Source organism: Camelina sativa, chromosome 16, assembly GCF_000633955.1.
Source record: "Camelina sativa cultivar DH55 chromosome 16, Cs, whole genome shotgun sequence".
Lineage (NCBI taxonomy): Eukaryota > Viridiplantae > Streptophyta > Magnoliopsida > Brassicales > Brassicaceae > Camelina > Camelina sativa.
The window spans coordinates 23,327,281-23,340,036 of NC_025700.1; the positions used below are offsets into that span (position 1 = coordinate 23,327,281).

Below are 12,756 nucleotides of genomic sequence, written 5' to 3' on the forward strand. Positions count from 1 at the left end.
AAAAAATATAGCAATATGTATCTTAAAATGTAGAAAATATATAATCATAACATATTTTATATAAATAAATAGAAAATTTGTTTTATGATAACAAATAAATATATTTTACTTTGTTAAAGTGTTAACAACAAAAAAGAAGAGAAAAAGAGAGAAAAGAATGAGAGAAAGAGAGGTAAGTTGTTAGTAATGGTAAAAATGTAAAAGGAAAGTGGACACATAAGCAAAAAACTTGGGAAAGTATATCATGAGTAGAAAGTCGGTTTTTGTGATACAACTCACACCCAAACCAAAGTGGATTTTAATGACATTCACCCAAACAATAACATCAATGTTTCGTTTAGATATAGTTTTGTTTTTACATTCCGTTTCGCTATCACAATTATATAATTTATATTCTATTGTAATTAAAATTAACTAATGATATGATATTCCTCTATTTTTAAGTACGAATATATATAGACGATGAAACTAAAGTATTAAAAACGTTTAAGACTTCCACAAAAGCATGATCATATATACGATGGGAAGGATTAGAGTATATTACAATATCGAAACGACGAATCTAATGAATAATTTGCCAATTAAGTCTTAGTGTACGTCCATCCCTACATACTCGACAATGAAATTAAATAACATTCAATGGTTTGCATCTCGTAGCTTCTTGGCCATCAAAAATCATAGGCTTACAGTGTAGCAAAGCTAATCATCTATCTCTTCACGTACGTAAATGAAAAAGAATGCGTTAAAGAAATTTGCAACTTACCTAATAAATGAGAACCATATAATAAACGCATGGTCCTTCTTTTTTCATATATTTTTAATGAGTATTTGTTATCATCAGATGACACTAATAAATTTCAGATCATGTAACTTATTATATAACACATCCCCACATCGATCAACATCAGATATATACTACTCCTTAAACAAAACTATTAAATGCATCATGAACAGAACATATATGGTTGATGTAGATAGAATAGAATTACAAAAGGAAACAAATATACTCGAACAAAGGTTGAACGGTAATCAAAAGAAAAATATAATTACTTTTCGAGTTTAACAAACCTTATCTTAACACTTCCCAACTACCATATACATTGATAAATCTTGTTAGATTAATTTATAGTCAATTTGCACTCATAATTTGGCAGCCTATAGTTAATTAATAGTTATGACATACTGCTGTATGAGATATTATTGTTTTCACTAACTCCACTATCCTGTTAATTCTTGCCACAACTTCTTTAATACCTCTATCTATCAAAATAACATTAAAGAGGCTACTACGCAATAAGAGGTTAAACACTTGAAAGTGTGAAAGAAATCTAGATGAAAAAAAAATGTTTTGAGAAAAAACTTTGAGAAATCAACCAAACTAGAATCTGAATGTATAATAACACTTCAAAATTTTAGTTTGAGAAATCAACCAAACTAAAACTTTCGAAACGGATTAAGATACATTTTCCTGTTTAACGCTTCCGATTAAACATCTTTCTATACAATGTTTTTCAAAAAAAAATCTCCTATATCATACATACTTTTACATTCTCATACCAATCAGTCCACTTATATACTGTCTTAGTATCCCAAGAAAAGAGAGTTCATTAATTAAACTGAGCATTAACAAACGAGTTAGATTCACAAAAACACAGTCCCTAAACTGGTAATTAAATACCAAACCAAAGGGTAAACAAAATCACCACACAAAGCTGTCATCCTCCCAACTTACTTACACAGCCTGTCATTGCCCCCACTGGTCGTTCAAACTTCAAAAAACAATATTGAAAACATACACATAATCACAAAACGACGAAAATTCCTACGTGGCACATCCTTTTATATAAATACACACAAAAACACCCTTTCACTTCTCATCTCCTTTCTAACTATTCCCTTTTATTGGCCGGTAAACGAGTCGACTCACTGAGTCAGACCAAAAAACCTATGGGCATATGCAGCTCGTACGAGTCGGCACAAGTGGCGACGGCGAAGCTGATCTTACAAGACGGGAGGATGATGGAGTTCACGAGCCCGGTCAAAGTAGGTTACGTGCTACAGAAGAATCCGATGTGTTTCATTTGTAACGCCGACGATATGGACTTCGACAACACCGTATCCGCCATTAGCGCCGACGAGGAGTTTCAGCTTGGTCAGCTTTACTTCGCTCTTCCTCTCAGCGCGCTTCATCATTCTCTTAAAGCCGAGGAGATGGCTGCATTGGCTGTTAAAGCTAGCTCTGCTCTAATGAGAAGTGGTGGTTCTTGTGGCCGAGATAAATGCAGGTGTCGTCGGAAATGTGTCTCTCCGGTGATCTTTTCGGCACGAAGAGTCGCGGCGGTGGGATCTGACGGAGAGACGAGGAATGGGAAAAGACGCGGTGGTGGTGGTGGTAGCGGGAGGAGGAAGTACGCGGCGAAGTTGAGTAAGATAGAAGAGTAGTGAAGGGTAGTTTGGTAATTTAGTTATTGTTTTAGGTTTAAGTTTGTAAATAGCATGTAGTGGTTATTATTATTGGAGGAGCATATTGTTGTAATGCACATTGCATTTAGCAACGTGGGAAAAGTGATTGTACTTTGGTTTACTATCATATCATATGATTAGAGGATTTTATATTTTTAGACTTCGAAAGAAAAGCACCATATATTTCTTTATCGACTAGAGAAAAAAAAAAAAAAAGATCCAAATTACGGATTATAAAGTTACAAATTTACTAAGTGCATTACGGGTAAAAGTTTAAGAGCATTGTGCCATTGTGGTTTAGTAGTGGTGTAGATTTGCACAGTTCAAATCCGCTGCAGAACTATTATTTTTGTTTTGTCATGTTTTATGGACCACACTTGAAAGTTGAAACGCGCACACACAAACAAATACAACGTACAAAAAAATTGTGGTTCAAGTCATTTTTCTAAAAATCTAATCATAGTTATTGAAAAACGTTTGGTGGATCTTATGGACTTATATAAAAGATTATAAAATATAAAATGATTAGTCACATTCAATTTTTGTTTCATTTTCTTAGCAATGTTTGATGTGATCAATATGCTTGTTTTGATCTAATTACACTAATTATTTCCATCCGATGTGTTTCTCTGACAATTATTGGTTCCGCTATCCCCAATCAAACTCAAATCTAATCGATTGGTCTATGATATCAAGAATAAGATGGCTTTGTTATACATATATAGAAAGATTAAGATGACTATAGTATTAATCCAAGTTAGATTACATTTTGTGGATAAGAAAGGACCATGTGTTTGATTCTCATGACTAGTATTTTGATTGGAAGGTAAACAACCAAAAAAAAAAAAATCTGTATAACACAATAAACCATGGAGTAAAACAACAAACTAATTATGAAACTTCGTAAAAAAGATTCGATCTTGTTGTCAGTTTAACATTTACAGTGACCAGTTTAGAAGTTAGCATTCACATGGTCTACAGAAGAGAATTTTTGTCACTAGTTGCATTGGTGAATTTAAAAAAGCCAAATATTCCAAAACTGTGAAAATCTAATGTCAATAAGTTAAGAATAATTAGATAAGTTTGGCTAATATGAACATTTATTGTGTGAGTTTGATAGGTAATGGACAATAGTGACACAATATGAATCACGCATAATGACTAACTGCAATGAGACATGAGACATCACATAGACTCAGTAATTTGACTTTAAGTGACGACCCTACGCATTAGGGGCGTTAGGTTTGAGAGGCATCCCCCGATTTGGTCCCATCGATACATTATGACGGAAGTCAATTCTTTGGGATTACGATGACATATGATTTTATTTTATTTTGGATTTAAATTTTGCTTACAGGCTTACAGCTATTGATTGATTGATAAGTTATCTGATTGAGCCACATCACGTACTTGATTTCTGATTCGATGTGAGATTTCTATGGCATATGTCTCTATTTGGGTAATCCGGTTTTGGTTTGGATTTAATTATGTTGTGTCTCTGTCCCACGAATTCTTTTCTACACATCCACTTTAATTCTAAGTATCCATCTTCTTTAATTAAATGACAAAATTACCTTTCTAACGTCTAACAATTTTTAAATAAAAATTGAACATCCTAGTTGTACCATGCATAGTGGGATTCGAACCCTGGGCACGCGCGTACGCATGGAGCTCGCAATCAGTGAGCTACTGTGTTTTTCGTTGAACATTTACTGGTTTAGTTATATTTAATCTTTAACAACCTTTATTAAAAGTAATATTGTTTTTTTACCATTGAGTGGTTTTTGAAAAATTGTTTTGATGAAAAGGGATACGAGATTTTAGTCCGTTTTGGTTTTGAGTTTGCTTATTATCTTTGTTTGATTTGTTCTATGGAAAATAAAACCAATTTCAGTTTAGTTTCACTCGGTTTGATGTAATTTTGATTTGGTTTACCGTTTGGATTTCGTTTAATTTTACTACAAATATATTCTAATTTCTAAGTACACTAAAATTGTTTCAGTTCAGTTATGCTTATTTTGCTTTCCCATTAGAATAATAATCGGTTTACATAGAAGATTTGGTACGATGTTGAACTAAAAATTTCGATTCGATTCGGTTTGGTTTTTATTTGGTTACATGTGTTTTTCTATTTTGGTTCTAGTGCATGTCAACTAGGTCAAATACACTAGCAAATGGTGGGAAGCAATAATGAATGTGGAAACAAAAGAATGGGAGTAATTATAAGTTTGGACATGACTTTAATGAGACGACGGTACGTGCGGTGCCAAACCATTATGGCCTACTTTTAAAAGCCCACTTCTTCTTTTGTCTTTATTTTTTTGTATATTAATTTATTTATACAATCATGTATCTCACTCTACTACAATATACATTATTATTATCAGGCGATATCAAAGAAAAGGCTAAATATAATTGTAACATAAACATAAAGAGAAAACACTCTTTTATATATGAGCACTTTAAAGTGTATATGAAAAAGAAAGAAACCCCCAAAACAACATGAAAAGAAAGAAAAGAAAAGAAAAAGACAAAGAGAAGTTTGACAAAAGAAAAAAACAAAAGTTTATGTTCATAAAAGCTTATCCACCAAATTTTATTGAAAGTGTGTATATATAATATCCCACGACTAAAGCTTTTGAGTTGGTTAAACAATTCATTTTTATGCTTTAGTATGAATTGTTAAGAAATGTACATTAGATTCATGGGACGTACTAAAAAATATTAACTTTATTTATATAGTTCAATAAAGTAGAATCTCTATAAATTAATATGTTTAAATTAATATTCGCTATAAATTGATAAATTTTTTCTGTTCCAAGTAGGATAGAAGTAAAAAATGACACATTTCCATAAAATAATAAAATAATATTTTTTTGGAAAATTTTACGTAAAAATATAGTCTGATCAATATCATAAATTAATAATCAAATAAACTAATATATATATATATATATATATCTAAAAAAATATAGTAAGATATGACTCTATTGTTGTTTGGCTATTATTTAATTTGTAATCTTGTTAGAGCTCATCTCTAATCTTTTTCATTGTTGCATCGAAAAATTATGGAAAGTCTTAGATTCGATAATTGCTTCTTTAGTAACTGGTTCTAAAGGTACCGTAATATCTTCTTCAACTTCATCGTTACCATGAAGGATAGTACTAGCAATTTCTTCTAAACTCTAAACTTCTAACATTAATCATTTTTACCTAGATAATATACTAAACAATTGACATTCATCCTATTACGATAACAAAGATTATAAGTTAAAAAAAAAAATTAAAATGTGAATGATAACAAAAGTATCTTATTTTGTAATAGAAAAAATTATGAAAATGAGAAAATCTCTTCGTAAATTAATAAAATATTAATTTATCAATAACGATAAATTAAAACCTCTATAAATTAATAAAATTTCATGGTCCGGACCTTCTTAATCTATAGAGATTTTACTGTATGTGTGTTAGTGTGAATCTTAGATGACTCTTTTTAAGTTTTTTTTATATAGTTCACTTTATACTTTGATTGTAAACTTGCTAAAATATATGATGTAAACTAATATCGTTACTGTCACAAATAATAAACAAGGGAATTGATTTTGTTGTATGTACACACTGTTGTTCGGCAACAAAAGACAATACAAGAGCCAAAACATCATCCCGGATTGGTAACCAAGAAACGGCATGCAGTGTTTCCTCTAATCTCTATTTATACTTTCTACACACTCCATAATACATATTCTCCTATATACTTCACCAATAACATTACCAAGAAAGTGAGACCTGAAATCAAAATCCTTAAAAAAATATATTCATCTAACAAGTTCTCTGGATATCAAATACCGAAACACGAAACTATGAGGCGTCCATTCGATAATGCTCTTTCGAGATCTCCCTGAGTTAAGTTTCTTTATAGTTTTCTTCATTGTTTCTGGGAGACATTCTTGAATCATCTCCATCAATGCTGCTTGACTCAAACCTGAATCTTTGCTAAAAGACTCAATGATCTTTGGTAAGACTAGCTTCTGGTCTTTTTTCACACCAAACATTGCACGGATGTATTCCTCTTTTGAAGTTTCTAGCTCTTGGTATATTCCCTTAGGCGTATAAACACGAATCTGCAGCCAAAACAAAGAAGCACATTTAATATCTCTCTTTTTCTTTCAAAGAAGATATAACAGAAGTGTAACCTTCTTTCTCTACTTACCGCAGGATCTGAATGGTTGCCTGAACAAAGTGCAAAGTATAAGAGAGGCTCAGAATGGTCAAGGGAATATTCTTGATGTTCATCTCCTGTTCTGAACTTTTTCGGAATGAGTAATAACTTCAGCCACTACATATAGAAGAGTAAAAAGCTTTAGACAAAGTCACATTAACAATATTGAGTTTAGAGATACACAAGAAGTCGGCCTTACCTGGCCAGGACGAGGCATCTTGATGCGAAGAATATAACTTTGTATCGTTTCTATGCTTACCATGCGACCTCCTATTTTGTAAGCTGGCTGGAAAATGTCAAGCAGAGACAAAGAAGAGTTGTTAGTAATATTACCTTGGAGACCAAGAAGACCAAGAAAAGTGTTAGTAATATTACCTTGGAGAGCAGTAAAAACCGCTTCCCATTGTTCTGTGGAATACCATTTACTAGAAATGTCTGCAATGGTGAAAAACGCATTGTAAGTTAGAAAACTAAAGTAAAAAGAAGACAAGAGGTTAGATCAAAAGAGCAGAGAGAAAGCTGCGTACATGCATCACAAGTGCGTTATGTATGTTAATCCAGAAGGCAAGTTTCTCTTGATGAGTGAGCTTTCTTGGATCAACACTTTCCAGTTGCTTAATAAGCAAGCTGTATAAGTACGAACCAAAGACTACCATCAGCATAAACGTTGGGCAAAAGAACAAAGGAAAACTCTGAAAGCTGAGAATTTAAAGACTAACCTGAAGTTTCGATTCATCAGGTCAAGGTCACGTCCTTTCCTATGGTTTCGATGAATCTGTGACACTTCAATCATTGAGTTATAAGGTCCGCTAAACTCAAACTGATCATCGAAAGACGAGTTTTTTCTGAAGCTTGGACTCCACATATCATACTGGTCTTGAGGTGAAAACTCGCTAGTTGAAGATGGAGACGAACTAGGTGATGAGAAACCATGGTTTATCGATGGCGGATCTGCTAGCTTAGAGTATATAGCAGATACACATTTTATCATTTCCTCTGATAACTTGTTTGGAGTCATAAATATGTGATCTGATATCCTAGTTCCCATGTGTTCTGCAAGGCTTGCAGCATTTGATCCATTTTGTATGTACTGTTGCATCAAACAAGAGTAAAGTTACAGACTTTATAATCTCTTAAGGTAATTACAAGATTATATAACCATTTCAATGAGACTCTTACTTCATGTATGGACAATGGTTGGGAGTGGCAGGCGAATACTGAGTCTTCTGGTGGAGATATTCGGTTCTTGTAGGTGGAACGTTGATTAAGAGAGGATTGGCAACGTCGAACACATGAATCAATGTCTTCCTTCTCAACAAAACATTGATCTTTAAGTCTATTGTCAAAGGAGAAACACCGAGAATCAATTGTTGAGTTTTCTTGATTGAACTGCCGAGCAGCAGAACCAGGTTCCTTCACTCTATTGTCAAAGGAGAAACACTGAGAATCCATTCTTGAGTTTTCTTGGTTGAATGTTCGACCAGCAGAACCAGGTTCCTTCAGTCTATTGTCAAATGAGAAACACCGAGGTTGCGTGGCTAAGCTTTCTTGTCTGCATCTAAGGTTAGGAGACTCTAGTTCCTTCTCCACCAAGTGTGGACTCTTCAGTCTGTTGTCAAAAGAGAAACACCGAGATTCATCAGGTGTTGTTGAGAAGTCTAGACGTTTTCCTCTGAGAGTGGACTTAGGTGAAGTCGAGCTATGTTGTTTCGATGTTGGTGGAGATACAGAAGATGTTTGTTGATCAAATGCTTTACGGTACAAAGATAGAAGGTACTGTTCCAAATGTGATACTTCCAACTCTAGTACCGCGATTTCCTTGATCAATTCTGTTGGGGGCTGCAAGAAAAATATATAAACCCATTCATGAGCATGAGCTGCACAATAACATCAACATTGTGTCAGCTATTTTACATAAGAAACTGATTACTTTACCTTTGGTGTAGAGTCAGCTTTGATGTCTCGAGAAGGTGTCTTATAGCCTAATGCCTTCTCTAACGCACCGCGGACATCAAACTGATTCTGCAATCTTTTCTCAAGCTCTTGAATCTGAATGTAACCAAAGATGATCATAAAGAAATCAATTATGTGAATGTAACAAATGATCTTGGAGTAAAGGGAGCTACCATAAGTTCAATAAACAAACCTCTTGCTTCAAAGAGCTCTTGAATTTTACATCCGGGGATAGATCCTTCTTCGTTTCACCGCAACGAGGTAAGTCCTGTTGATAAAAACAAAAAAAGTTGAAAGAAACTAAGATTCAGTTGTTAGCTTTTGAAAAAAAAAAACATAAATCAAAAGGAGTTGTTGGGTTGGGATTAAACTCACGAGCTTGAGGCGTTGAGAAGCATTAAGAGAACAATCAATGCTATTCTCATCTTCAAGCTTTTTCTTTTCAGGAACAGTACAGCTACAATAAGTAAAATCAAGATTCCAAGAATCAAAACCCAGAATATATAAAAACAAAGATTCTAAACAGGATTAGTCATAAACAGAACCACATTCTATGACAAGTACATAAAAGCTTCAACCTTTTAGTCCTAAAACCTACAAAAGACTCAAACTTTGACCCATCCAGCAACGAAATAACTTAGCATCTGACTAAACTTAAACAACCCATGTTGTCAAATTTGAGAAATCGCTCAGTACCAAGTAACATTGAAGCTAAAAAAAACAGAGCTATAGAAGAAGAAAGTCTTGAAATTGACAAACCTCTTAGAACGCTTATGTCTCTGTCTCTGCATTTTCTTGTGTCTCACTAGGAATCTTCTGTAACAAAGCTCAACTTTGTGACTGATCTCAAAGAGAGGAACAAGTAGAATGGGTTTTGACTTAAGAGAGACAGAGGAAGAAACAGAGATTTGATATTGATCTTCTTAGATTGATGAATGAATCATAAAGAAGAGAAACTAAACTCCAAGAACAGAACACACATCACTTGTCTTCTTCCACCATTGGAAACAAAAGAGAAACAAATCTGAGTTTATGAAAGCGATTATTTTTTGTTTCTGCTTATAAGTTATAAGAAAGAACATATATACGGATACGACCAAAGAGAAGTAGCAAAGATTTGATGTTTTTTTCTTTTTTTTTTTTCTCTATCTCACGCGCGTATACAGAAGAGCAAAAAGAGTGTGGGTATAACTTTTTTGACCCTAGAGGGAAGAATCTCACATCATCACCTCTCTTAGGCCTTAGCCTTTCTTTATCAATCTTTAAGCTTTTTGTTTTTAGGGACTTTCTCTTTCGCATTAAAAGCACAGCATTTTACGTGGGATATCGATTCACGTAAAATTATTTTAAATAATGTAAAAACTTTTTCACGAATTAATAAATATATATTGTAATTTTGGGTGAATATTTCTTATTTGTAGAAAATAATATTGTAGTCGAATATGCAATAGGTAATTATTTTAAATACATAACGTATTTTATAATATAATTATTGATACAAGAACAATACAATACTATATGGTAAAAAATAGAAGATAATCAACAGTTTCATGGAAATTATATAAACATCATGTATATATATATATATATATATAATATATATTCTATTTCCACAACAGAAAAATAATGTAAAAACATATTATAAAGAGAAACAAAAGTACTACATTAGTTTTATTTCCACAGGGTTTGTGTGTGGTATCGATTAGTAAGCTACATACAGTAATGATATACTTATATACAACCGGAAATCTAATAAAAAAAAACTTTTTTTTGGTAACAATGTGCAGTAGAAATCTAATAATTTTAGGACACACACTTTCCAATACGACTTAGTACACATTAAGGATTAAACCCCCGATATTTCTCTCTATAAACTTACTTAGTAAACTTTAAGAAAAACTTTTTCAACTTATTTACCCACAATATTAAATAAGTACTCATGATATTGTAACACATGGAATTGTACAGCATTTGTTACAGCTTTGACTACCCTTAGAGACTGACAAGTAAATAACCGTCCGTTACAAAAAGAAAGTTCTTTTAATCTCAAGTGTCCAAGAAACAAAGAGTTTTTTAATAATTGATTATATATACTAAAAGTAAAGAAGTCAAAAAAATGAAATGGTACAAAGACAAGCCAAAGGGTAAAACAATATTCCGTTACTATTTTTGCGGTTAAACGAGAAAACAAAAACGAAAACAAAAAGAGACAAAACTATATATTATATTATATATTTCTACACTTTTGTCAATATTTGAACGACTTCCCAATTATCAGATTATAATATGTATTGAACCTATCAAAGAAAAGTTACTCAAAAAAGTGAACACAACTATTGTATTGTATGGGCTTGTTGGAACGTAAGTGGGAGTTGTTGAACCATCGCCTTGCTCATTGTCCCGTTCTGTTCTCTTCTCCTAGCCCTCATAGGATTATATATTAGGATCCTACGTTTGTTTTTTGTTTTGTTTCTTTTCTTGTTACATTCTCTTAACTCTTGTACTCATTCCTAATGCTTGATTACTCAATATTATACTTAGGTTTATTTTATTTAATCTTACATATAAATTTCTGTTTTGTAAACATAAAAAATTAATGTTTTGTTTTTTTACTCCAATATGGTCTATCTAGAGTATCATTTATTAGACTATAGATAGTTTATTTGAATTCATCATACATATGTTTCGTTGGATATATATAGAAACATGCATTCAATCAACTAATCATATTTCAACAGATAATTATATGATAATATAACTTGGCCGAAACATAACTTATATATGGCTACTGCAAGTAGTCAACTGGATATGAGCTTGGTACCAAGTATGAGTCCAATACATAACGAAAACAAATGATTCGGATTTCTTAGAAATTTATGAGATAAGGATTAGATAAGTTTGCATCTCACTCACTGAAGTTGTTTGGTGCATTAGGCCAACTAATTAAGATGAGATCGATTGCTAAACCACTAATCAGTACATCAGTAGACATATTTAGACATTTTATATTATTATTTTTGTCAAACTATCCAAACAACCACAATTCTACTTATGTCAACCTGATTTGACATTTTAATCACTTCATTGGTCTCAATTTAATTACTTTTGCATATACACAAGGATACAAAAATAATTGAAAATTTCATAGACAATTATACATTTGGTTTGACTTTTTTGCTCACTATTTTGTAACCATTAGATACTTTATTGTCCTCAACTATTGTACTATATAAATTTCTGAAGACACGAGATCACAGTAATGTGGATTAAGTGGACCGAGGCAGATAAAGATACTGTACTTACCAATATAATTATAGAACTTTCACTATTTCTAATGTAATTATCAAAATAATTTTAAAACTTTCACTATTTTATTAATGTTTTGAGTGATCGATTTTTTTTTTCAAAGTCAAAAAATTAGTCCATACCATTTTTAAAAAATTTCCAAGCTTTAATTTATGTAAACCGCACTTATCCTAATTGGACCTTTCTAAAAATTTCATCATATATAACTTCAAATTATAATGAAAATATACAGTCATATAAAAACTATTTTGCTAATGGATAAATTTTCCCTCCAAATTTTTTTTTCTCCAAGACATAAAGGGAATTAAGAGACATAGGATGCTTGCTGTAAAGGGGAACTTGGAATGTTACTTTTCTTTTCTTCTTCATCTTTCATTTCACTTTCACTATTTTTTAATAATTAATCTCTCAAATAATGAGATACCCGAATTGTCTTCCAGTACCAAGAAGACTATCGTTTGTCAAAGAATCCCAGATGAAATATATTGTTTAAAAATAACCAAAAGTGACATCTCAAAGCATAGGGTTTTATTATTATCCATTTTATCATTAGTGTTGTGTTATTGTTAATATAACAAAATAGACAGCCGTTGGTACTCTTTTTGTCTTGATTTTCACCTGCTCTTGAAAATGATACAATCCATAATTTTAAAACATTTACACGAAACCAAAAGCAAAAATTTGATCATATTTATATATATACACTAGTAACCTTATAATAGTATCTAATTAAACTCAATTTTCTAGGTATATTATTATTAGCTCATTAAGCTTATTCTTTTTTCCTCTTTTTTTTTTTTTTTTTTTTTTTTTTT

General features: G+C 32.0%; 2 protein-coding genes across 2 annotated transcripts; one reads left to right on the plus strand and one right to left on the minus strand.

Moving 5' to 3' along the window:
* On the plus strand, positions 1,860-2,615 carry LOC104752003. The gene has a single exon (XM_010474063.2). The coding sequence runs from the start codon at positions 1,948-1,950 to the stop codon at positions 2,440-2,442; it is 495 nt and encodes a 164-aa protein (XP_010472365.1). The 5' UTR covers positions 1,860-1,947; the 3' UTR covers positions 2,443-2,615.
* Positions 6,036-9,778, minus strand: LOC104752004. Its single transcript, XM_010474064.2, has 11 exons — positions 9,395-9,778; positions 9,011-9,092; positions 8,829-8,903; positions 8,618-8,731; positions 7,862-8,521; positions 7,402-7,772; positions 7,210-7,309; positions 7,058-7,117; positions 6,882-6,968; positions 6,674-6,799; positions 6,036-6,584 (listed from the first exon to the last, which is right to left on the minus strand). Exons 1-11 carry the CDS (start codon positions 9,424-9,426, stop codon positions 6,279-6,281), a joined length of 2,013 nt encoding a protein of 670 aa, XP_010472366.1. The 5' UTR covers positions 9,427-9,778; the 3' UTR covers positions 6,036-6,278.

What these genes read in the sequence shown, in the direction of transcription:
- LOC104752003 (XM_010474063.2), top strand. Translation starts at nt 1,948, where the DNA reads ATGGGCATATGCAGCTCGTACGAGTCGGCACAAGTGGCGACGGCGAAG.
- LOC104752004 (XM_010474064.2), bottom strand. Translation starts at nt 9,426, where the DNA reads ATGCAGAGACAGAGACATAAGCGTTCTAAGAG. An exon ending in CTTCTCAACGCCTCAAGCTC is followed by an intron (nt 8,904 to 9,010) that starts GTGAGTTTAATC and finishes TTTTATCAACAG; the next exon opens with GACTTACCTCGTTGCGGTGA. An exon ending in AGATGCCTCGTCCTGGCCAG is followed by an intron (nt 6,800 to 6,881) that starts GTAAGGCCGACT and finishes TTCTATATGTAG; the next exon opens with TGGCTGAAGTTATTACTCAT.